Here is a 27,956-nt window from a genome sequence, read left to right as displayed (position 1 = left end):
CATGAGGTTTTCCTGCCAGCAATTAAATAATCTTTCAACAAAGAAAGAAACAGTACCTCAAATGTCAATTAAATCACAGAAGAGAATAACACTTGTATATCAGTTTTATAACAAAACAGTTGAAAGAAATTTATTTCTTAGAATCTTGGTCATTAGCATACATATTACTTTTTGTTTAATCTTTGTATACAACATTCACATCACAGACATATATTTTTTTTTCACAAATTATGTATTTCACTAGTCGTTGTATATACAGGACATTTTAAAATCAGAAAAACTTTCCTCAAACTATTGTCAAGTCAAATTTTGCCTGCCCCCTCCCCTTTTGAAAAAATCCTGGCTACACCCCTGAGTTAAACCCCTGCATACTCATTCAGATGGAAATGTTTGTCATGCCATTTTATATGTGACACGGTTTGCTCCATGTGGGCCATAGTAAGCAGTTTTGAAAATTGAGTTACTATAATTATTAAATATTAGGCTATATAATACTGAAAACACCAAAGGTCTAGCATACTTGGTTCTAAAGTTCTGGGGTGGACCCTTTAAGCGTGTTGATGAATAATGGATTTCTTATCTTAAATATTATTTGTATTCATTCCATTAACCGCCCATGCCCCTATAATTGCCCACCCAGTTACTTCAAGCAAACTGATTTAAGGCAATAGAAGCACATTTGTTCGATTTTTCAATCGACCATTGATGCTTGGTCGATCCTTATTATTTATGAAATCAACTAATTGACCATTGTTAATTGTGATAACATATGAATCCTTGTCTGTGTTGATATTGACCAATATAAATTTACCATTAATTCTGATTAATTACTTGTCAGTTCATTAATAACAAGCATCGAAGCAACATCGACGGTCGATCCAAAGATCAAATAAATTTGTTTCTGGTGCCTAACTGCCCATGCAAATCTGAAACATATGGCACACTGACGATGATGGGTGAATATTGCATGCAATTAGGCCAAATAAAAAAATAAACATGTTTCACGTCCCCTCCCGCTTCCTTTTTCGAGGTTTCTTCAATTATATTTGTATTTTTTGAAATTCAGTTATAACTTTTCAAAAAATATGTCTAGGAATAGAGATGCTTTCTATAGCCTTGCTAATATACAAGAAACGCTTTTGGAAGGTTTTGTGATAATTAGAGGGGGCTACCTCTCATAACAACAAATAAAAAGAAGCCTCCCTTTTCCAGGCATTATTGTATACCGCTAAAACAGCTCTAATTATGGGTATTTACACCGATTTTGCGATAAAAAATAGAAAATAAAAAGCCCCCTCTTCCTCCTTTTTTTTCAAAAACCCGGACGTTAAACATGTTTTTTATTTTACTTGGCCTTATGTAAACAATGTAAAAAATAAACCCCCACCCCCGAATGACTTTGTTAAGCGCTCTAGGTGGTTAATGGAATGAATAGGGTAATATAATTTATGTATGAGTGATATAAAACAAAAATTAACTGGTCTTAAATTTCTGTAATGATCGAAACAAATATGATCACTCTGTGAAAGATGTATTTTTCCATTCCATTTCATTCCACTCACCCTTTCTGACTCATAGACGTTAATATTTGTTTACTCTCACAGCATACAACCATTTAACCCCCTGGACAATACTAGTCTTCTAACAGCATTTCTGATTGGTTGTTAACTTGAAATGCTCATTTCGATTGCCATTATGACTAGGCTTTAAATAAACTATTTATGGTCAAACTTGCATTTACAGATGATCTGATTAATACCCTCCTTGATTGGTTCAAAATTAGACAGAATATTCATTTTGGCCAATCAGCAGGTAGTTCTCATGGGGTTAAGTTTTAGACAGAGTAAGACAACCATTTTACTCCATCTTTCACAGGGTGTATGAAGACAACAAACATTTTTTTGGGCCTCACATTTTTTGAGGCAAAACATTTGCATCCATGATTCCAAACATGAATCCAGTCTAAAGAGTGTCTGATGATCAAAAGAGCTTGCATACTATTTGAACCCCTGCGGATCTAATTGCCTCTGATTGGTTAATTACATGATATCTTCATTTTAATCCCCAATCAGAATGGAGTTTTGCAAATAATTCACCCCATTTTTTGGTGTGGTGAAATTATTCTAACAATTGGTCCAATTGATAATGAAAACTTCTTTTTGACCAATAGGCAGGTAGTTCTCATGGGGTTAATGTTTTCTCCAAGTCAACTTCACCAACATCCAACTTATTTGCATCACAAATAAAAGCTTGCAAAAGAAATGGTGCTGCCAGCAGCTATAACATAAATAATTTACCCTACATACTTTACTGTTTATACATATATTTGAGCTGTACCTTGCAACCATAATGTACAATCTTATGAAATTGGTTGAAGTTTTCCAACCCCAATATTTGTAATGATTGGCAGGAAAAACCTCACATGTCATTGGTCCTGAACATGCTTGAAACAAAACCTCCTATGTAAGTGGTTGGCAATTTTGTTTTACACATATTCAGAGGCCACAAACACAGGTTTTTCCCGCCCAATGACTTAACTTACGGAATTGGTTTAATTTGTTGCTTGTCAGTCAAAAGAGCAATTTTGACATGTCGTTTTCAGACATTAAGTCCTCCATAGAACTCCATGTTAAACTTCCAAAATAACCAGTGGGGTTTCTTTCAGACTACAGAAATTACCAACCTGGCAATTGAATTGCTCAAAACTGATCCAACTTTTACTTGCATGATGGGCAGTTCAATTTGAAATTTCACTTTATCAGACAATTTTGTTTGAAATTCCAAAATCTTCCACACCTTTTACGCATGACGTTGATCCACAAGCCTCAGCACACTACAGGTTGTCGCTGACCACTACGGCCTCATATCATTCCATAAACCATTTGGATGGACTAATTTAAACTGTTGAATTTGGTTGGAATTCAAAAATCTTCCTCAGTGGGGGTGTGGATTACAAAAGGAATAACCCAATGCATGCAAAATCTTGACCTACATATGTACTGGCCCTTAATGTAACTTGTTTTTGTTTTAGTGCATAATAAAAACCAATAATGATTGATATATAGTTTGATGGATACAGATCACTATCTCTAAGTAGGCTGTTCTATTTGAAATCCATACACCCCCTATGGAAGATATGATCTTAATCTCCCGCACAGGGGGTATAGACATCAATTGGACTCATCCATTCAGGTAACTCAATTTGAAATACATACTCCCTGTGTGAAAGATTAAGGTCATGTCTCCCATATGGGGTGTATAGATTTCAACTGGGACAGCCCATTTATTACTGTATAGCGGGATATTTGAGCTGTATTAATATTTTGCAATTTGTTCTGAAGAGTGTGTTTCTCAATTAAGTAGTTTGAAACAGCTGCATATTAAAGTTATGGGTAAAGATATTAAATTTGCCATTCTGAAATTTTTCTGAAAAAATTCATTAAAATTTAGTATTAAAGATTTTTTCCAAAAACACCAAAAAATTGGTATTTTTTTTCAATATGAAAGGTCAAAATTTTCAATTGATCGTCGGCTTTTCATCCCAGCTACATACACTTAAAGTACATATCATTAGATTTAGAAAGTTTACTTCAAGGACTGTTAAATATCTAAAATTCAAATTTTAATAATTTGTCATAAAATTTGTATTATATCTCAAATTTCAAAAATCAAAATTATTTGATATCAGAATTCATTCTTTACGTCTGATGTAGTGACAGATGTACTCTCATGTCCCAAGAAAATACTGTCCAAACGTTCATACCCAACCCCATAATTTCAGAATGGCAACTTTAATATCTTTACCCATAATATGCTGTCGAAACGTTCATACCAGAGCCTTTAACTGTGAACAAAGCGAAAATGAAAACGACATAAAAATATCCCACTATCCATAAACAGGTTAATACAAAATAAATAATGGCTCAAAACTGGTATTGATAATAAAAGTATAGTGGTACTTTAACAATACAAAAACAAAAGCAGCACCACTGACAAAATAAAAAACATGTTTACAGATTCATACATTCGATTTTTTCCAATCTGAATCTTTTGACAAAAGTTGTGAAATTACAAAACAATAGCAAAAGCAAATTATATATTGATTTAAAAAATTCAATATTCAATAACATTGATTTCTCGTTACATACCTTACATATCTAATCTGACAGTCATTAATTTTTAAAACAATCAATGATCAGTATATTGATAAAAGTTAATGTATGCATACACATAATTACTTCATTGTCAAGACTTCATTGAGGGATTAGACAACTTTATTCCGTAAGTTCTATAGACGAATCCAATTTCACGCATTCCTACACCTCAATGGCAGCCATAGCTGGGTCCCCGTTGGCTCAATCTCACCTAAAATGTGAAATGATGCGGCCTTGGAGGGTATTTTAAACTGCATTCTATCACCTGTGTTACATGTACACAAAAGAATGATGACAGTTTACAACACAAAAGAATCTAACATCGATTTAAGCGGCTTTAATCCACCCAATTGGGTACTTGCTACACCAAACTGGGGACCCAGTAATGGCCGACCAAATCCTGACCATGACTTGGCTTGTTGGATTCGTCTATAATCCCTGTCTTGATACTGGGCGAACTCATGAAGGGTATTCACAAAATGATGTCATCATACTCACATTAACACGGCTTCTTGTACTCACAGGGCAATTATGTACTGAAATAATGATAACTGCATGACAGAGACTGTCATTCACCAATCATTGTATATATACTATACAACCACTTATGCGAGGTCTATTTAAAAGCGGGCTAGTCCAGTTGAAATCCATACACCCCTGTAGAAAACAAAACCTTAATCTTCAACACAGGAGTGTGAATTTCAAATGGGGTTACCTGAATGGCAACTCCAATTCAAATCTACACTTCCTGTGTGGGAGATTTAGGTCATATCTGCCATAGAGGGTGTATGGGTTTCATCTGGAATTGCCCAATCACAACTTAAGTATTATATACGTTCACAGACACACACCTCTGTAGAAATTTAAGGTACTTAAAAAAGAAAAAATGATACTACAAAAAAATTGTAACATTGACATGTTATAAATAAGCTCTGCATATTCATTTATATACAACAAAGAGTCATCTTCATATTTGGTGTGTATACACAAGATTGGTGAGGTTTACTTACCATGCTTACTACAGAAAAAGACAAAAGGTGTTCTAGTTTTTCAGATATACATCGGAGTCAATGGGCTATTCCATTGAAAATCCACACTACCCCTGTGAAAGATTTAGCTGAAGTCTTCCACAGAGGGAGTATGAGTTTCGATTAGAATAGACAAATTGGGTAACTTCCATTTGAAATACTCGCTCCAGTTGTAGAAGATATATATGTAGATAGCCATAATACAGGGGTAGTATGGGTTTCAAAATGATTAACTCTGACCAATTACATTTGAAAAACATACTCCCCCTGTGGAAGATATTTCCAAAATCTTCCACAGGGGTAGTGTGGATTTCTACTGGAATAGCCCAATCCACCATCACTCATTTACCAAGTGCAGTCGGTGGCTTTTGAGTCAATTTTGTCATGCGCAGCTACTCCTTGTCATACTGACACATGCATGGATGCCTCAAGGCGAAGATGTCGGGCATAAAACAATAATTACACCAAACTCACCACAGAAGAAACATCGCTATGGCAAAGTTCTTGGAACCAAAATTAAAATGCGTTTAACAGTGTTATATATGTAAGCGTCGCACTTTTTTGCCATCATGTTATTTGCAAATTTTGCATTTTTTTTATGTCCATTGCACTTTTCAAGAAAATCTGAGGTAAGCTTAAAATTGGCCGAAAATTGTGAGAAAAATATCTCACTTCCAGGCTCAAATTCCGTATATCAGATTGCTATTTAAAGAACTAAGTTAATCATAGTCTTGCATCAAAATGTACTCACAGATGCACTTTTGTCCCATATTTAACAATAAATCATGACAACACGCTGTGTGATGGGCTCAGCAATTTTGAACTTTTACCCGAAAATTGAACTTGTGCCTTTTTTGCCGTCATATAAATTGCGCAAAAGTCTGAAAACTTACATCCCTATTTTTGCTCAACTCTCCTCATGATAATTATATAAATCTTATTTATCTTTGTTCTGTACATTTACATCTTTGCATTACATTTTTGGTCATATACAATGGTTCGCCTCAAGTTCGGTAGTGACGTAGGTGCGCATTTCACTAGGCGTAGTATCAAATCAAGCACGTAAAGTTAACCTCGCAGAGCATACAAGGGCGGTTTCTCAGCACGCTTGCAGCGCAACCACGAAAAGGCATTGACGTCACTACCGAACTTGAGATGAACCAAAGAATAGATACTAATTAGAACATACTTTTTGATGATATTCCTATAATCCATTTAGCTTCCTTGAGACAGTCAGTACTTTATCAGTTACTTTGAGCGTGTACAGATGCATCGCCTTTGATTGTACGTGTGAACATGGCAATTCTTTGAGTCAACATGCACTATTTAATACTGTGCTCATTGGAGCATGCACTGCCGTAAGTGTGTTGGTGAAACCAAACATTTCTATACAAGACATGTCTTATTTGGATATCAATGAACCCATGGGCTCTACTGCCTTTCTTACAATGCCCCTGATTGGTTAATTACATGACAAAATCATCTGAGTAACCAATCAAAAGAGAGCTTTTTGATCTCCCATCAATAATCACCTTCAGCCCTAGTGACTATTTCTTACCATATCTCTGATTGGCTCCATGCATGATATACCCATCTTTGTAACCAATTAAAAAAGTTCTACCTTCATACACATGATTATTGAAATAATTCATCAAGTCTGTTCATCCCACATTGGGCTATTCCAGTTGAAACTCATACACCCCCTATGAAAGACATGACCTTAATCTCCAATACAGGTGTAGATTTCAAATAGGAGTCATCCATTCAGGTAATCCCACTTGAAATTCACACTCCCTGTGTTGAAGATTAAGGTCACATATTCCAACAGGGTGTATGGATTCTGACTGGAATAGCTGCAGGGTAACATTGCACTAGGAACTTTTTTTATTTGTTTGCTAAAGTGGACGCAAACCAAAGTAAAATCAGAAAACATTAACAAACATGATTTTCGGTGACAAGAGAAAATGATTTAAAGCCCAACATCATCTGTTTCAATTCCTATTCACCCTTTTGCACAGATCCGCCATCTTGCTATCAAAATGAGGTCCTCCCTGCAAACGCATGTGCAAAATGTGCACTTTCGTTTCTCACACTTTTCTAGCAATGTGCCAGAAGGCTTTTGCAAAGCATGCGTTTGACAGGTGTATGCACACGCAACACACACTTTTATGGGTAAAATCTCGTTTTGAGATGACTGCTAATCGGCGAATAACATGGTGCCATTCACATACTCTCAGACATTATACATAAATAATATATAAAGATTTATATTTACTGCCATGATTCTGGTATTTGAATATAACTAAACCACCATTTGTGCTTTCTTTACAAGCTAGGTAGTTTAACTTTGGAATCAAAATATTTAAATCGCTATTATTGAGTTTAGCAAGGAACATGTTTGCATCAACAACATTTTGGTCACCAATACCATCAAATTATATTTTACCGTTATTATTTATTTAGCTTTTTCAGAGTCTTGATTAGCAGTGACGTAGCTTGCGACACAATCATGTCGTCTTCATTCATTGTAGTGATGTTTACAATCCTTCAGTCATGTTACTGCTAATCAAGACTCTGAAAAAGGTAACTTTTTAAGCAAATGTCAAAAAATGACAATAGTCCAATATCAGTAGTCACGCTGCTACCATCAAGTTAGTAACAGTGAAAGGACATTTTGGTGAGGCAAAATGCAACCTTTTTATCAAACAAACATTGCATCGTTGTAACTATTCTATGGCACTTAATTTGTTTTTAAATTATATATTTATTCATGATAATAGATGTGATCCGCTAATTGGTGCCGCGTAATCAAAACATGCCACTTGCTAATCAACCTGGTCTTGCATTTAGTGTATTAGGTCTTACATTCAGTCTATTGGGTCATTCCAAAAAAAAATAGTCCACCCTCTCCTGGAATGACCCATCATAAGGTTTTTCTTGGGTTATAGCCAATAACCGTATTCAAGTTCCTTTATATTTTGTCATTCTGAGTAACACCAACATTACCATACCTTTGGAACTCTAGTACAATTGTGATGGAGGTGTTATCAAAATAATAAAACTCTGAAAGTCGCACATCCAAAGACTTGAAAACTGAATTTTGCTTGACAAACGGCTCATTGTGCTTGATAACATCGCATGTTTGCTTCTAGAATACAAACCACTGCTGCAATTTAACTCAAAACTTGTAATAAGAATGTTTGTGTGATGGGCCTCTTTTGTACATAGAAAACACCACACGTTACAATTGGACCACCCACTTTGCTAACAATAATTTATTTTTATCATGTGAAAAACAAGCTAGGAAATACTGATACTAAAATGTCCATCTATTTTTCTCAGACAGAATGGCAGGCCAAAACGCCTTTCGTTGACAGGTATTTGGAGCTAGACTCTTCAGTATAACATACTCTTTGGTTGCACTACTCCTCCAATAAAAGCAAGTCTGTTTTCCGTTCATAACATATTCCAGTATTCATGCATGCACATGGATGGAGACAGGCTATATTGTGTCCATAAATCTGGACCACTGTGCATTCGTGCAGACTGTTTTAATGGATAACATTTTTAATCTCAAAGACAGAGATTAACAAAAAAAACTCATGTCACAGCTGACATCACCTTTCAATCAAACTCCTCAGTGACACAGCATGTAGGGGCATGTGCCTCCCATATCAGACAAAATTTGACAGGTTCCATAGAAAAAATACCAAAAAATGGCCAGTACCTTCTGTTCCCCCTTAATCAGTCCTAGTTCCCTATCAATGCCAATGGGAGGGAACCAGGACTGATTAAGGGATTGATTCCAATGATTGGATGACTTACACTGTGCCACTGAAACTCCCTACAGCTCATGATTGCTTTGCATATCATACCCAGGGAAAGTGACATTGGGCTATGTCATTTGAAATACATACACCCAATGGAAGATATGAACTTAACCTTCCACACAGGGAGTGTGAATTTCAAATGGGGTTACCTGAATGGATGACTTCATTTGAAATCTACACCCCCTGTGTGGTAGATTGAGGTCATGTCTTCTAAAGGGGATGTATGGAATTCAACTGCAATAGCCCAATGCGTAAGTTCACATGATCACCAATAAAAGTGTCCATGGGGAGTTTGATGGCAGGTGATGGCAGACACTGTGATTTTTAAAAATCTCTGTCTCCGAGTTTAAGATTTTTTTACACAATGCATTATATGCCGATTTTTTCCAATGAAAATCTATCTGGAGCCAATTTCTAGAAGCATGGGTAGTGGTCAGGTTTCCTAAGCCACCATGCTTAAGCTCACTTAGTACTATATCCTAGTGCTTACAATTTCACATTGTACATCACCTAGAAAGATGAATCAATAATATGGATCCACTTAGTAGGGCTAGCCTGCTGGCTTAGGAAGCCTGAAGACTAGCCAAGCTTTGAGAAATCGGACCAATATGGCTAGAACAAGCAGCAAAATAGCAGTCCCATGACACTGACATTATCACACATCGCACATCCATACATCATCAGAACTACACACACATCTTTTAACTCTTGCCCGGTTTCCCGTTTCCTTAACATTAATCTTATCGTTAACATCGCTGTCATCATCGTCATCTTCTTCACTCTCTTCCTCTAACGCTTGTCTCCATTGGTTACGAGTTGCTGCAATGTATTCATCCATTGGTACTAGTTTGCCGTCTGGAGACACTGACATTGGTTTGATAACTCCCTCTCTGCAAATGGAAAACAAATAAATGCACAGCTATTACATGGCAGTATTAAATGCTTACTTACGTGTAGTTTTCAAGGGGGTATTAAAAAAATAAAGAAGTTATGTCTATAATTTTTGCCCCTTATGTGACCTGCTGCCACAAAATGAGCGTAAAGTCGCAAGTTCAGAGTTTTGAGATGCTTTAACTATTCAGTTGATGTGCTTTGTTTTAAGACACCTGTATTGTCAGTGGTATATTCTTTGTGAATAGCGACAGAATTTAATACAGAGTAAAGCATATTAGGTCCCCATTCACAAAGGACATACCACTGCCAATACAGGTGTCTTCAAACAAAGAACATCAACAGTTGGAATGTCTCGAAACTACCAACTTGCGACTTTATGCTCATTTCGTGGTAGCAGGTCACATATGCTCAATGGCACATTATAAGCACACCAGGTGAATTTGTTTATTTTAGGACTGCCGAGTCTTTCTGCTGACATGCTACAGGATTAATGGGACTTAAAACCCATGAAAATTTTACACCATTTTGTAGACAGTGCATCTGAGGTTACTTTTCCAAACCCAGGTTACTTTTCCAAACCCAGGCTACTTTTCGTACATTATAATGCATAATGTATGGCCCTATATAACAATACTGTACGGAATAAAGTGTAGTATCAACACGTCTGTCAATAGCCTCAGTTTGAGCAAGTTAAGTCATTTTGGCCCACAATCAATGTAAATTTTGGTGTTGAATGAGCTTAAAAGCAGATGCACAATGGCAGTTTTTGTCACATCACATTTCTCGCTTGTAGATCAAGTAGGCCATTCAGGTAAGGGCCATCAGGAAGCTAATCTCCCCCAATATGTCACTGCTTCTATAACTAACACTTGAATACTAGTCAACCATATATTTAAGGTTTTATAACAGGTACATTAAATACTATTTTCGCTATGAGCAATATGTTAGTAATATACATCAACATTACACAACACAATCAGCTGACGATCTTTGACAGTGATAGTGTCAAGGGGCTTGAAGCACTCAGGGACTGTCTTTTGAGGAGACTGAGAGCAATCGTTCTCTCTCCTTAAAATCTGATATAGGAGAGAGATTTTTAGCTCTGCTTAGTTGACCATTCTCTCCCTACATTCTATTGTAAATGCTCGAAATAGCTCTCCTTGAAGGCTCCAGAAAAGCTATTTAATGTTCTCCTGCAAATTCCAAAAGACAGTCCCTGAGCACTATCCTTGAAACCTTGAGTCCAATTTTGAGTCCATACACTCATTACTACACTTGGTTCACCTCAAGTTCGGTAGTGACATCAAAGCCTTTTCACATTTGCGCTGCAAGTGGGTCAACAAACTGCCCTTGTACAATGTATGTGTGTGTGTACTGTGTGATTAACTTTATGCATGCGGCTCGATACTGCGACCAGCAAAATGTGTCCCAACCGAACTTCAAGTGAACCAAAATATACAAAAGAAGAAAAGATTTGTGGGTAAAAGGTTGCCAAGAGTTAGTGCATACCTTGGATATGTTACAGTACTTGTCAGTAAATAACACTGTGTATTGGGTGTTCCATTTAAAATCCACACTACCCCTGTGGAAGATTTAGCTAAAGTCTTCTACAGAGGGAGTATAAGTTTTGAATCAAATAGACAATTTGGTAACTTCCATTTGAAATACTCACTCCAGTTGTGGAAGATGTAGGTAAAGCCATAATACAGGGGGAGTATGAGTTACAAAATGATAAACTCTGACCAATTACATTTGAAACACTTACTCCCCATGTGGAACATATTTCCAAAATCTTCCACAGGGGGAGTGTGGATTTTAAATGGAATAGCCTAATTAAAGACTCCTTACCTTGTTATTCTATCAATCATTTCTGCTAGTTCAGCTGCATGGAATTCTTTCTGTTCTTCTGTCATACCCTCCATGGGATTCCGTCTTTCTTCCTCTACTCGACCTGTGACAGGATTTACTCTAAAAAGTAAAGGAAACAAAATCAATTTCAGTTCATTTTATAAATTCAGATGTCGAAATCATGGTTCGGGAGATGAAAATCCGTCAAGTTTGTGTGTGAATCCAATGTAGTTTAAGATCTGTGTATACATTTTCAAATGATCAGTTTTGGTGCAAAATGTGTACATCAAAATTCATCACTTTCATCTACATCACTACATCGCCGATAAAATATGTTTCTAACTTGAAGATAATCTTGTGTGGCAAATGTAGCCTTCTCTGAGCTGCAATCTACTTTGCAACAACTCCATCGCTACAACAACTCCATCGCTACCACTGCTCGCCCAAACTCAATTTCTTGTGAGCGATTTTTCACTTGCCATAGACACACTATGAACCATACGCGCCACACTTATTTAAATAAAATGCTTAAAAGCTCCTTTTATTGAACAAATAGCATGCAATGCTGTTAAAAATAATTGATTAAATCCCCAGGATTCTATGGCAGTGACATTAATTTACAGTTCTTATTTCTAGTACTGATATTCACAACATTATTTTCTATGAAAACTGTCCATTTTGACTTTTAAAAGAAGAATAAAACATAAACATCTCTTCAAATGACTTTGTTAGCATGGTTAGGCCTATATGCTATTACCCAGAGTGGCAATTAGACCAATATACCCTTTGTTAGGTGTTTATCCTACTTACTTATTTCTAACTTCCAGATAATCTTCTGTGTCACTATCTCCTTCATCTGAGCTGTAATCTGTATTGCCTTGTCCACCAGCAAGAAGACCCCTCCTGGCTAACATACCAGCTGCATTACCATAACCTGTATACTTCACCAGTCTAGTTACTATGGAAGAGGAACAAACAAACAAACATATATCAGCACCTAGGTCTGAGGCAGACATTTTATAAATGAATTTAGAAGAGCAGCGGTGACATCACTTGCATTACATTGTTAAATCTACATCATATGCAAAATGTGTGCAAAAAAGAATCAGGCATTTTAATTTTAGGGCTATTTTGGCTATTTTTCTATAACTGGTATTTACATATAGGGTCTGTTGAGGGTGCTATTACCTACATTTTTGGTACTTAATATAAAGGCTAATTTCTTTAAAATGACCAATGGAATTTTCTGAATTTTTCAAAGTAAACAGTATGAGCATGTAGAAATACAATCAAATGTTGTCTTGTCTGCTCTTTTCCAAAAAAATAAAGTCTTTTACCTCAATGAGAATAAAATCTAGAGATATGGATTTTAAAGAAAGCTTCAGTGCCATACTGTGCTGATAAAATGGCAATATTTTTCATTTTTGCAGATGATCCTTTCACTGCATGTTAAGAACTTGATCTGAAATGCTGTGTAGTGTATAAAATCTGATATTTGGCATTGTGTACTACTGACATTTTGGCTTGCATGCTAATAGAGCAAAACAAACTAGATGGACCATGGTTCTCGGATGTCATGCAGTTTTCGGCTTCACGCAGCGTCGACCGTGATCACCTCCACTAAAGGGAGTGATGTGGAATTCACAAGTTGATACAAAGCTTCAAGCCTAAAAGAGGAGACTGAATTTGACCTTAGATGACACCTGGATGACCCCAAAACAACCTTTCAATGACTCCTGGGTGACCCCTGATGACCCCAAAAAATTTAGCTCTAAATGTTGACTGTACCCACCAAGTTTCATGCCCATATAGTAGTTTATACTAATTTGACCTCAGATGACCCCTGGTGACCCCAAAATGACCTTCCAAAAATTGGGCTCTAAATGTTAACTGTACCCACCAAGTTTCATGCCCATACGATAGTGTTTACTAATTTGACCTCAGATGACCCCTGGGTGACCCCAAAATGACCTTCCAAAAATTTGGCTCTAAATCTTGACTGTACCTACCAAGTTTCATGGCCATATGACTATTTTTGCTAATTTGACCTCAGATGACCCCTGCATGACCTCAGGAGACCTTGACCCACTAACCAATATAAACTTGTTCTGTCTGGGGTCAAGATGCACCCACCCACCAAGTTTGAGGAACATGCGACCCCCAGTCTCCGAGAAAAGAGGTAAATAAGGAAAATGGGCCCTCTGACCTCAAATGACCTTTTACCTCAGTATATGACCTTGAACCTCACCCAAAAAAAAAGTAGCCAGAGTTTTTGACCATGACCCACCTATCCTGAAAATCTGAAGTCAATCCGCCCATCCATGCCGAGATATCGCATCCGGACGGAAGGGACGGAAGCTTAACGGAAGGACGGACATTGCAAAAACAGTATGCCTCGCGGTGGAGGCATAAAAACATTCAGCTCCTGAACCACACCTACAAACTTTGTAATATATTTCCATGTAAATTCTAAGACAGAAATCTGAACAGCACAAATGAAATTTGAATCAGTCAATTTTGCATTACTTATCGGCAGTATGGGTAACAATCATTTTTGATACAACTTGAACACTTCCTCTAATTACGACTTCATTGGTATATAACTGTGCATATTTCATTTCAAAAGGATACACTTGTGTTGCTACAAGTGTTTCTTTTGAAACTAGGAATAAATACCAGACTCCTCTCAAATGGTCACTTCAAATTATTCCAAAGTCACATGGTTTAGTAATGTTCTCTGTATTCCTATATGAGGTGACTTAGGAGAGAGACAGACGTAGCAGCAGACAAAAGCATCCTTTTGACATGGACATACACATATGTGTACATCCATATCAAAACAATGCACTTGTTGGCTTCTTCATGTTTCTCTTTTTACATAATAGCTAGGAATAAATACCAGACTTCTGACAAGGGGAGGTCACTTCAAAACATCCCCATGTCACACAGTTTAGGTATATTCTCTGTATACTCCTAAACCATGGGACTTTGGGGATGATTTGAAGTGACCTCCACTAGAGATGAGTCCGGTATCTATTCCTAGCTATTATGTATACACGTAGCAGCAGACAAATGCATCCTTTTGATATGGATGCAGAGGATGTTTAAAGACATTCCCACAACCCAATGGGGTTTCTGACCTTGTATGTCTGGCTTTTGTACACATGTGGTACAGTTGATCATGGCTTGCATTGGAATTGTGTGCAAATATCTGGTGTTTTCATCCTATTATTTAACATTCATAACATCGAGACTTAGGAATAAAATTAATGCAGTGGGACAATATGAATGTTTCCTGTAAGAAAATCAAATATCAGTCATAAGTCTCAACTATTAGCTTGTTGGCTGCAGTTTTAAAATTACCATTTTTTGTGTGTGGCAATGGGGACTTTGCCTTTAAAATTAGGTTATATTGATCAAATTTCCCAATCATAGTGCATTGTAGGAATGCCTTTAAGCCTCCTCTGATATGGATGTACACATATATCTTCTGCAAAAAAATGATTCCCCTACCTGATTCTTTACAAAGAATAAATAAGAAATCTGCTACAACTTCTTTGACATCTGTCGACGGGTTGGTCATGAGTCGTACAAGTCTGTAAATAGAAAACAGTGGGATAACTCTCAATACATCATTAGACATCTTCTTAGTAATAGGTTAATAACTGGGCATCAGTTGTTTGGTGGTGTTGCTGTACAGCCCGGAGTGATATTCTGGGGTAGAGAGCCAAGCCCTTATGTAGGATTTTTTTTGGGGGGTGCTGATTTTGAAAAAGTGGACTTTTTTCCCAAGGGTGGGGGGCAATTTTGTGAAAAGTGGACTTGCTTTCCAAAATTTGGACCTTTTTGACCAAAAACACGTAGAAACCTGCTTTTTTTTTGCTCGCTATGCTCTCAAATTCTGAAATTGTGGGACTTTTTGTACACTTTGGTAAATTTTGGGGTGGGGGGGGGACAGACAGTTACAACAGATGCAAACTTATCACCTTAATTCATAGCGATCATGGTTTAATTCCTTACTTTACAAAAACAATTTCAAAGCTCCCATCAAAGAGATTAACATACTGTGAGTTAATGTCAATTATTTTTGGGCTAAATTACTTGGGGAGGCAAATCCTGTGGGTATTTCCCACATGTATTACTTTGTAAACATCACAATTTCAAAGCTCCCATCAAAGAGAGTAGTATACTGTGAGTTAATTTCAATTATTTTTTGTGCTAAATTACTTGGGGGGAGCAAATCCTGTAGGTATTCCACATATGTATTACTTTGTCAACATTGCAAACAATCCATAGATATGGACATTTTTGGTAAAAATTGGGTGAAAGTCACACCAAAAATGAAATGAATTTTCAACTGAAATATCTGAACTCATATTAAAACATTTCACTTTGTCCCACATGCCGAAATTATTCATCATATCAAACTCTACATTTGTGCCAAAGTTGGTGCATTTGAGGCAGCAGCTACAGCCGGATTGCCCCAGGGTTAAATCATCCATGCATTGTAAGTTTTTTCCATTGTAAATAAAACTAAACCAATTTTCATTGGTTTTTAATAATTCATAAACACAATATATTTTCAGGGCCCCTACAATATATGCATATCATGTGCTTTGTGCCAGTTGGGCCCTGGCAAAACATGACTTAGGGAGTATTTGTGACATGATCAAGGGGAATGAGTCACATGTTGGCAATTTTCAATAAGAGGTTTTTTACATCATTTTCTGACAGTTTACGGATGACAAATCCTGACATCAAAATCGGACATCTGGTTACCAAGTTATGAGCAATTTATCAATGGCTGAAAGCAATATAAAACAAAAGAATTTGAACACAAATTGCCAATATCTCAAAAACATTTGTGACATCCGACTCATTCCCCTTGATCATGTCACATTTTGTGATCCTAGCATCATCTTTTTATGACATTTTCAGCAGATATCCACATACAAGCTTATTCCCAAAATTTCAGTTGATTCCGATTTTGTGTTTGAGATTTATGCTTGATTATATGTATTACACTGCTCCATAGGTCAAAGTGGTCTGTTAACCAGAACGTAATACAAATTTGCGATATTAATCTGCAAGAAATTTTGTGTACATAAACATTATGTAGCCAGGTTTCCAGTGGTATAAAAATCTCAACTTGTTTTGAGAAAAGTGGGGGCTGTGAAATACATAATACAACTTCATACATTGTATCAGACAATGCTGGCATATTTCACATAAAACTTTTATTAAAAGGCATACAACCAGGATTTCAAAGCTGAATGGCAATTCCAGGTGAAACCTGTTTTGCCATTGTGTATTTTGGCCTCAGCCTCAGAATTATTGTATGTGGGTATTGGACCTTGCAAACTTGATCTGATGCTCGATATTATACAGAATAAATATGGATTCTCAATCATTGGGGTATTCCAATTGAAATCTATACACCCCCTACGGAGCACATGACCATAATCTCCCACTCAGGGGGTGTAGATTTCAAATGGAGTCACCCATTTAGGTAAACCCATTTGAAATTCACACACCCTGTGTGGAAGATTAAAGTCATGTCTTCCATAAGGGGTGTATGGGTTTTAAAGGGAATAGCCCATTGCATATGATTACTGAAGCAAGTAGACACTTGTTCTGCATGAAACAAGTTTTCAGTCATATTCTACATTTATATGCCTGATTTAGGTAAGATTTGATTCTGGGACTGAAAGCATTTAGAAGGACGATACCATAGCATCTATAATTTAAAATTGTACCAAATTTTCAATGTTGGACAGCAAACTTTTGCTCCATAACAACTGATGCACATAGACACTTGATCTGTAGGGATGACGGATATAAGGCATAAGAAGGAAGAAGAATGACTGTCATGACTCTATAGCTCTACATACAACACATGTCGAACCAAGTTTCCAACATTGAAAAGCAAACCCCTGCTTCAGAAAACTGTTTTTGCCATACAAAAAGTGAAATGAAGGCTCCAAAGATGACAGCGCTGGTGATATACCAATGACTTAATCCTTTCTTGCTGTCATAGTGACAAGTGTATGGGGAATACAGCTAAGGATTATAGTGTTCCGAGACTGAAACATAGGCAGACTCTTGTATGTGTGAACCAAGATTTCATTCAATTTGTACTTCTTGTTGGAGAACTGACTGCATACTTTAGGCACTGGAACACATTGCAATATTATGCTGTGAAGTGAAAATGCTAACTTTATTTAAGGCGGAGGTAATGTAATTGAGTCACAGATTTGGAACTTGATACAATACACCCAATCAAATAAATCACCCAGAACGGCATAACAATTGAAATGGCAGCTATGTTGGTGGACAATCTAACATGACAGCGGGACAGGTCTCTAGTTTGATTCCACAACCATTCATACCTATCACCTGTTTTATTGTAGTATCATGCAAATTGCCTCCTGGAGGCCTCCTGGTGGACAACATTTTATTTCAATGAGAATGAGTAACGCTGTATTCAATAGGATCTATATATCTCAACTTATTCTCTCACGTGTACATGTAAGCATGTAGATTTCTGTGATAGTGATCACATATGGACCTGTGTGCATGTCGACTCTACCCGATATTTGACACTATTGCCAGCCTAGACTATTGTGAGATATAAGAAACTGAATGAAAATTGAGCGCATACAGGCATGTACTGGGACTCTTACAAATTAATGAACTTAAAAGGTACATGTGAATTTTCTACAATCACAACCATAAATGGACTTGTAGGTGTGTGACCTGATATGAACACAATTACCAGTCTATGCGAGATGAAATGGCTCAGATGAAAAGTTGAAAGAACATTCCTGTGCAGTACCAATTTGCCATTCACTATAATCTGGCAGACCTTGAAAATTGTATTTGCCTGCAGGACATGAATGTAAAGAATAGTAATACTTAGGTTGTACTACTTCAAGCAGGTTGAACAGACACATAAGGCATATCCACATGGAGGGCTTTTGGCTTACGGTATGCAGTTCTTGAGCAGAAACTCGGGGAAATCCACCGTGTGAACTGTCTTGCAGATTCCAAACCCTAAGTTTGTCCCCAAATTTATCCCAAAGATATTTGGGGATTTTACGATAATAATATTACCAAGTGATCCTCAAGTGGTCCTTGATTGCTACTGCAATGTGAACAAGCCATTTTGCAATTCTCGGGTGCTGCGCGTTAACTATGACCTTGGTATAATTATATTTGGTTTAATTTGACACGCCACTAGAGAGGTCAGGTCAGGGTAAGCTTTCAGTTGTAATTCCAAAGCCATTGCAAAACTCAAGGTTTCCAGTCTCCAATGGAGTCGTGTCGAGGATCAATTTAGGAATCGCAATTCTCAAATACGCCAATTTTCAAGAATTCTTTGACCCTCTGAACACGCCAATAGTTATTGTGACAAATATAATGCAGTATCAAGATGTCACATCTGCAGAAATATATCAACCAAATGCACCTAGACACTTTAATCACAGAATAATTATTAGGTGTAAGTATTCAACATTGCTTACTGAGGGTATGGAATTAATTATATAACTTGTCTGACAAACACTTGCATTGGAGTAAACATCTCTCAAAACCTGAGTACACATACCCAAGAAAAAAAAACTCGATATCTCCTTGCAACTTTCATGATGGCATACAGGCGTTATTTTCACCTTCTCTTGTCTGTACTTGTGACAATCTCCATAGATGTAGCATCGTCTGAAGTCCCTGAAACCAGCGATACCATAAGATGTCAAAATCAACACTTCAATCTCCCTCATAATGATACGCTTACAATTCAGACAAATGAGAACCAGACCTGTGACTTTGTGGTGTCCTCCTCTAATGACCAAGGAATTATTGTGAATGTACTTTGGTTGCCCTCGTGGTCTATTTTTGACTATTTTGTCCTGCAAGAAACAGGATCGGAATGCCTCAATCAAACTTTTGGTTGGATTGGATCTTCAGCAGCAGAGCCATGCGCAATAGTTCTTAATTGTAGCAACATTCAAATCAACATGACTGCTTCTTCAATTTTGGAAATACAGGATAGCAGTGTAATCGCATCAGCAAATGACTTCAAACCTGGAAGCTGGCTTCATACTGATAACCTACATGCATTAGAGAACTACTCACTCCCTCAGTGTAAAAATGTTAATCCCGTTGATGAGATATATGTCGTTCCATATATGGAAGTTACCTATAAGGCACTCACAGACTCCCAGCCATCTCTCAAGATAACATTCGGTGATTCAAACCTCACACCAGACGAACTACCTGGATTTAACCTTGGTCTTCCAGATGATATCATTGTTGCTGAATTCCCAGAATGTCCTGATACCTGCTTCTGTACCTTACATTTCCAGTTGTTCCTTGCAGACTGTCCAGGTGTACAGGTTAAAAGAGAGTCCTTTTGCTGAGTGGACCACCTACTGTAATCCTCGCCAATCGATCAAACGCAATCAACCTCTCTGATAGACGACTTACTCACATAGAACCCCACAGCTTCGCTAATCGATCAGATGTTATCATTCTACTGGTAAGCCAGAATACGATAAGTACCATTGCACCAGGTATATTCAAAGGTTTAGAAAACATTCATACGTTGGATTTCTCTTTTAACCAAATCTCAAGTATAGAAACCGGCTCTTTCTCACATTTGTATGCTTTAAAACGGTTATTGTTAAATGTAAATAAGTTAAGTTCAATCTCGAATAGTTGGTTGCATAGTTTAGTTACTGTTCAAGTACTGTATTTAGGTACAAATGTTATTCAAGAAGTAGAACCAGATATATTTTCTGGCATGCAAAGCTTAAAGGTCTTGTCTTTACCAAATTGTCATTTATCTGAAATACCAAACCTTCCTGATGAACTGCTTTTGTTGGATCTCGCATCAAATATTTTTCCAAGCTTTCATGTGGATTTGCCAAAGAATTTGACCCATTTATCACTCGCTAACAATCAACTCTCTTTTCTCAGCCAAGCTATATTTGCCATAAAGCCTACATTGACATCACTAATTCTCTCACATAACCATCTATCAGTCATGCCAAACAACCTGTTTACTGACCTTCGTAGCTTAAAACAGCTGTTTTTAAATTCTAATGCATTGAAGAAGATAAGCATTGACCATTTCAATGAATTGACACAGTTAGAGATACTAAATCTAAGAAACAATAACATTGAATCATTGCCATCAGGTGTATTCAAATATCTTCAACAATTGCAAAGTCTTTTTCTGGATGAAAACAAACTTGCGGTGATTCAAAGTGACTTATTCAATGGGTTGACAAAGTTAAAGATATTAAACCTGGGTAACAATAGCATTGAATCATTACAATCGGGTGTATTCAAAGATCTTTATCAATTGCAAGGCCTTGGGCTATATGGCAACAAACTTACTGTGATTCAAATGGACCTTTTTAATGGGTTAACAAAGTTAGAGATTTTAACTCTGACATACAATAAAATTGAATCACTACAGTCAGGTGTATTCAATGATCTTCATCAATTGAGCACTCTTTTTCTTTACGGCAACACGTTTAAGGTAATTCAAAGTGACCTTTTCCATGGGTTAACAAAGTTAAAGATATTAAATCTGGGTAACAATAGCATTGAATCATTACCATCAGGTGTATTCAGAGATCTCTATCAATTGCAGCAGCTTGCACTGACTGACAATAGACTGAATGTGATTCCAATGGACCTCTTCAATGGGTTGACCAAGTTAGAGATACTGTCTCTGGACAACAATGAAATTGAATCGTTAGCTTCAGTTTTATTTAAAGACCTCACAAGCTTAAGATCACTAGACCTATTTCACAACAAGTTGACTGAGATACCAAAAGATATTTTCCACCAATTTACTGGAGTGCCAATACAGTTCCTAAATATGCATGGAAACAAAATTAGCAGACTTTATCCATATCAGTTTGCAAATTTGACAGATTTAAAACTTCTAGACCTTCACAATAATAAATTGAATCAAATCCACAGTAAATCATTGTCCGGTTTAAGCACATTGGTATTGTTAGACCTCGAATACAATAATCTTACAAAAGTAACAACAAACTCTTTCCTAGAATTGACTCTACAAAACAATAGTTATGTTTTTTTAGACAACCCAGCAACATGTTGTTTTTTCGAAATGTCAAGCCAGTCTCAATGTATTCCGAAATATGAGAAATCGCCTTACTTGACATGTAAGCAGCTTCTGCCTTCTACTGCAGTTAAATGCTGTACATGGATTTTTGGCCTTTGTGCTTTTTTTGCAAACATCGTAGTTTTTGTTTGGGGATTTGAAAAGATAAGGTCTAAATCATCAGATGAAAAGCAAGTGAAACAAGTTGTTTTTATCACCAACTTAGCAGTAGCAGATTCACTGATGGGTCTGTATTTGTTAGTTATTGCATCTGTTGATCAATACTATATTGAGTATTTTCCTTCATATGCTGAACATTGGCGAAACAGTACGCTTTGCAAATTTGCAGGATTTCTATCAGTCTTATCAAGTGAAGCATCGCTCTTCTTTCTAACTCTCATTGCTGTAGATAGACTTTGGGCATTTCGCAAAATCTTTATAACACAAAAACTATTTGGCAAAAGGACACAGGTAATTATGACGACATTTGCATGGGTTGCTGCTTTTGCATTAAGTACTGTTACTGTTTTCTTTCAAAATGATAATTTGTACCAGTTTTCTGATGTGTGCATTGGGTTACCATTGGCCAGAAGTAAAATATACGAGGCAAACAGTACCAATGTTACCATATCGACACCCTTTTACAAGGTAGAGGATATCAAGCTACAACACTTTACTAAAATTGGCTCAAAACTTGGGAACTATTTTTCAATAGGGCTTTTTCTTGGCCTTAACTTTCTGCTATGTTTCATAGTTGCAATATGTTATATACTCTTATTCATAAACATTTGTAAATCGGGATTCTCCTTGCTCAAAACTGATTTGAAAATGGCTATAAAGATGGGTGCCATTGCGTTGACTGACCTCATGTGTTGGTTTCCAATAGTTACATTGGGTATTCTAGCACAGACTGGAGTAAAGGAACTCCCTCCTGAATGGTTTGCATGGGTCATAGTATTTGCTTTACCAATCAATTCTGTACTGAATCCAATGCTCTATGCTACTGTAAGTCGAGTATCAAATCATTTTGTAGATCGGTTTAGCCAGAATTCTTACAATGAAATGGAGACAATGTTGTAGTCTATTTTACCTCATGTATTTGATGCATCAATTATGACTTTTTCAACAAATTTCAGCTTTTTTAAAGAATAATATATTCAGTGTTCGATTTACCATAAAAGAGTTACTTGCATTTGTGCAGGTAACATAGAAAATCTACCTGCACAAAGTGAAAGTAACTTGCACACAATTTAACCATATAAAATAAGAAGTTTGTGCCATGAAACTAATCATCTTTTTTACAGATGAAAAGTAAAACCAGTGTCATTTCGTAAGGGATATTTATATTACTTCTTTGATTTAAATGTACATTATACATGTATGTTTCTGATTCCAACTGTAATTTACTACTAAAATTCTACATGCACTTGTGCAGGTACATTTGAAAAATTGCCTGCACCACAAAGTCACCTGCATATGTGCAGGCGTGCAGGTGGTAAATCGAACACTGACTAAATTATACAAAAAGATGTAAATTTTAATATATGAAATTGGAGAAAATATATTGTATGGCAGTTGACAACAGAATATATGTAAAGCACTTTGATACACGTAAAACATGTGAAAGGCGCCGTATAAATGCAAATCATTTATTGTTTTAATAGAACAAATCCATTATGTACATTGTTCTATGATACTAATTAGAGTAAGTATGTAGCACTGTAATTGAACTTTTTCAAATGTATTGTTGTGTTGCCTTCGGTCAGTGTAAAATTGTAAATAATATACTTTTCTGCACATATTTTTTGTATTATTGTTTCTTGTGTTCAGCTTTGTTTTTATTGTTTTGACATTTTGTAAGATGCTGTGTGCCCTGTAGAGTGCCCTATAAATATTGTGTAATAATTAAAAAAAAACTAATAATACAAAAAAAAGCGTGCAGTAATTTATATTGTACTAAGCACAGGCATAAGACATGTATCCTAATGGATACTTTCTGAGAGTTTCAAATATGACATTAATAATTCAGAAGCTTTTACTGTTCCTGTGCAAAATGCATATGGTCGAATCCAACCAAAAGTGTCCACGGGCCAAAAATAAAAGTCCGTAATAAAAATGTCTCCACAATTTTTTCCTTTTGCCCATTGATTGATGACATATTGGCCTTATAGGAACCAAAAGTGCCATTACTAATCTTGAAAAATAAATCCAGGACGTGTGATAGTAAATGTGATGTCAAAACCCAATGTTACCTACGAATACCACTAGGATGCTTTCACTATCGCAATACTAATCAACCTAAAACAAATGGAATATTCCCATTAACGCTTTTTTCGTGTAATGTAGACCACAGGGTGTCAGGTAAATGCTAGCTCAACCAGAAAATATTTGTTTTTATTTTTATAACGCGATCATTATAATCTTAGTCAATTTATGCTAGTTTATTTTTGAAAATGAAGTTTAGGTAAGTTTCTGTATTTTATTTATCAAATGAGTATGAATCAATTTACACATTGTATAAAACGAGTAGGATATATGTTTTCAAGAATATTAGGAATTATACGCATACACCTAACGCTTTATACAATGAAAAGGTGAAGAAACCCGGTATTAAGTAGGTAACATGAGCGATTTAACAATATCTATATTGAGTTTAGAGGTTTAAATTTTGCTATTATGGTAATGAATTAATAAAATGGTAGTTTTAGATGTCTTTCAGATGGTGCGTCCAAATGAATAAATGCAATTACCTTAGATCAAAAAAATTTTGATGCTTTTAGCAAGATTTTGACCACTTCATTTTGATATACAAGTAGTTAATCAGCCATTTTACATAATAAATAATTGTTGAATGAATCCGTATATGGGTAATAATAGTGTCCTGGGGTACCGCTTAAAGTTTTTGACAATTAATTTCTATTGGTAAGGACACTTCATTACACATGTCATGTATTATGTTGTATTCGTAAGTAACATTTCGGTATTTGTAGGTAAGAATTAGACTTTTGGTTGATATCGCAATCAAAACTTCATTTTATAAAGCACTTTGAATGTATTATTTTCTTTTATGCGTTTATTGATACTTTAGACCCTATCATGTATTAATAATGTCGGTTCACAGCGGTTGAAAGAGGATTGAAGTAAGAAACAAAGGCACTAAAGTGACTTTAATTTGTAATTGCACACAAATTGCTTAAAACCGTTATTGCAGACTTGTGAAGTCCATCTTGGAATCAGTTACGTCTTGTGGCCTTTCGTTTGAGGGCAACTACAATTAGCTTTATACCAGGGTCCATCACTGTGTTGTCTAGATCATGAGACAATGAGAACAGTCGTTTTTTCCATGGTATTCGTAGGTAACCTTAGCGAAAACGTCAAAAGTTACCTTAGAATAAATCAATTTAAAATGAAGCACACATGACAGTTGACAAATCCAAGTATTTATCCCCTTCTAATCTTCTTGAATCTGATTTTTCTTTCAAATGAGCAGACCGTCGCCTATTTCAGTACATATTTTTCAACAATTAAGCCGTATTCAGTTTTGTATGGTGGGCATGTATGTGAATTCGCAACTTTCATTGACATATGATTTGATAGCAAACATACAGGCCTTCGTTATGTACCAATATGGGCATTGGCATGAATGGCGGTGTTTCACAATACTGTCATGATGTCAAATTGTATTAAGTAGGTAACATTCGGTTACCGAAATTTACCTCTGAATACTTGCTTTTATTGTTGACATCTCAGAAATATTTAAGCATGAGCTATTGAAACTTGGTAGAAATAAAGAGTGTATTACCCTGCACCTATTGCTTAACTATTGTTTACTATTCTCTCAGTTTGTGGAAATGACACAGCTTTTAACATGTATTCGGAGGTAATGCATATTTTTTACCAAACCTACCTTTGTGCCATTTAGAATTTCTGGCAGCTAAACAAAATAATAAAGATGTCCGAATGCAATGCATTTCAGTATTGGACATATCAAAGCTTGTATAAATTTGCATTTATTAGTGATTTCCATTTTTAAAGATATATCTACTGCTATGAAAAATTGTATTAGTAGGTAATGTAAAAAATACCACTCAAAAAATTATCACAAAAATTCATAATTATGTACAAATATGTGAAAAATTGAACAGGCAATCTTTGAATACACACCTTTCAGGAAATCAATTTAGATTCAATCCAATGACTTCTTTTCATAACTGATTTAGATGTTTTTAAAAATACTTTAAGAAATATTTTGAAAAAATGGGTAAAAATAGCATGTTTTGGGGTCTCTGTGTCTACGTTTTTCACAGAAGGGGTATTATTATATATGGCGTGAAGCGTATGATCAAGGGAATAAACACAATACAAAAAGCGAATGCCAATTGATTAACACTTTTAAGTTATAGCCCTGAACATGCCGTGTACACTTTTGGTTGGATTCGACCATATATTCACCCAATAAGCCTAATTGATATTTTGGCAAATCAAACTGGTGTAGGAAACAATTAAAACAGGGATGTTGAATACACCAATATCTGCTCTCTTAAAAAAAAACACCTGTAAATACAACAAGTAAATCTTGCAAATCCCCCTGGCAAGTTTTAAACCGAATGTCACAGTTCGTAAAACAAATTGAATAAATAATACCGTATTCGTCCGAGTATAGTCCTACGTTCGAGCATAGTCCCCCCATTTTTTCGAAAAATTCCAGAAATTGGAAAAAAAATAATTTTGAAATTCGAGTATAATCCCACGCCCCAATTTTGACAAATTTTCACCTAAAAAACGGGTGGGACTACACTCGGACTGCTAATCAACTGGTACAAAATATCCAGCTGGTTTGACAATGATCATAAGGTACAACTTCAGATAGTGGTGTAATCTTCCACAGGGGGTACAGATTTCCAATGTAATAGCCTACTTGTTACGCAAGGTGTTTCCTTCTTCTGGGAGGGACGCTGCTTCTTTGGCATCTAATGGTGGTAAAACCTGCAATAAAATAGAAGAAAATATATTGGTATAAATAAATATAGGAGGCTACTGAACAAAATGTTGTGAAACTATAGTGATATTGACAAATGCAAGAGGCGATATGCACTATTTTCAAACTTTTTGCATCACGGTCACCAAAATATGCCCTATTCGCCAGCGAAGTTACATAATGTTACCATGTCAACTGGATCACGCGCCTAAGTATTGAACCATGATCGAAACAATCACCACGCAAAGTATATGGTGTGATCCGGTATCCAAGAGAATTACGTAACCACTTCAATGGCGAATAAAGCTAGTTTTTCATTGCACCCTTCTTTAAATAATCCAATGTATATTTTGTTGAACCTATGATAAAAAATAGAACAAATTTTCTTATGTTCTTTATAATTGACAAATTATATTATCTGAACTCTTCATTTACACAAGGGGATAGCTGCGATGGCTTATGAAATAAGCATAAACTATCATGATCAAACTTCCCTTTTATACCAATTAATCAGTTTGTGGAATATTGAGACAAAATATTTTTTAAATCACCGAGTGGATCTTTCACATTACCTGTTCTTTAAGAAACCTTCGTATGATTGGTTCTGTCCGTGACAAGACACACAGTGCACTAATAACTGGACTGAGTTGTTCTGCTAACCTTCTCTGCTTATTGGCTGCTGCCTGCAATCAAAAACATATTTGAATATATGGTAATCTTAATGATCTTTTAGAAACCTTCAATTGATAGGCTCTGTCAGTATGTTTCTAAAATCAGTAATTTATGTGATTTTCAATTTCGAATAAAAATATGTGATACGATCAAGGGAAATGAGTCAGATGTCGCTAATATTGATTTTGAGATATTGGCAAAGAAAGTGTTAACATTTTTATATTTTATATTGTTTTCAGCGATTGATAAATTGACGTAACTTCACAAAGAAAAGCTGTATCAACACGGGGTTTTCAGTTTCTGAAAGCTCTTAATGTCCTCTTTAGAAACAAATGGAAAACTCATTTTCGACCAGGGTCAACATGTGACTCATTCCCCTTGATCATGTCACATATGAAGACAAACAAAATTAAA

General features: G+C 36.0%; 1 protein-coding gene across 1 annotated transcript in view; it reads right to left on the bottom strand.

The window, feature by feature from the left end:
* Positions 1 to 99: 99 nt before the first annotated feature.
* Positions 100 to 27,956, bottom strand: part of LOC140168154 (chaperone Ric-8A-like) — a 48,962-nt gene continuing 21,105 nt past the window's right edge. Inside the window, exons 11-16 of the mRNA XM_072191477.1 lie at positions 27,443 to 27,553; positions 26,811 to 26,878; positions 15,268 to 15,350; positions 12,565 to 12,712; positions 11,755 to 11,874; positions 100 to 9,902 (exon numbers count right to left, since the gene is read on the bottom strand). Coding sequence (XP_072047578.1) covers positions 9,668 to 9,902; positions 11,755 to 11,874; positions 12,565 to 12,712; positions 15,268 to 15,350; positions 26,811 to 26,878; positions 27,443 to 27,553 — 765 coding nt within the window. The 3' untranslated portion in view covers positions 100 to 9,667. The remainder of the gene's footprint in view (positions 9,903 to 11,754; positions 11,875 to 12,564; positions 12,713 to 15,267; positions 15,351 to 26,810; positions 26,879 to 27,442; positions 27,554 to 27,956) is intronic.

This window comes from Amphiura filiformis, chromosome 13 (assembly GCF_039555335.1).
Source record: "Amphiura filiformis chromosome 13, Afil_fr2py, whole genome shotgun sequence".
NCBI lineage: Eukaryota > Metazoa > Echinodermata > Ophiuroidea > Amphilepidida > Amphiuridae > Amphiura > Amphiura filiformis.
The sequence above is the reverse complement of the archived record's forward strand: the minus strand, read 5'-3'. Positions and strand labels throughout refer to the sequence as shown.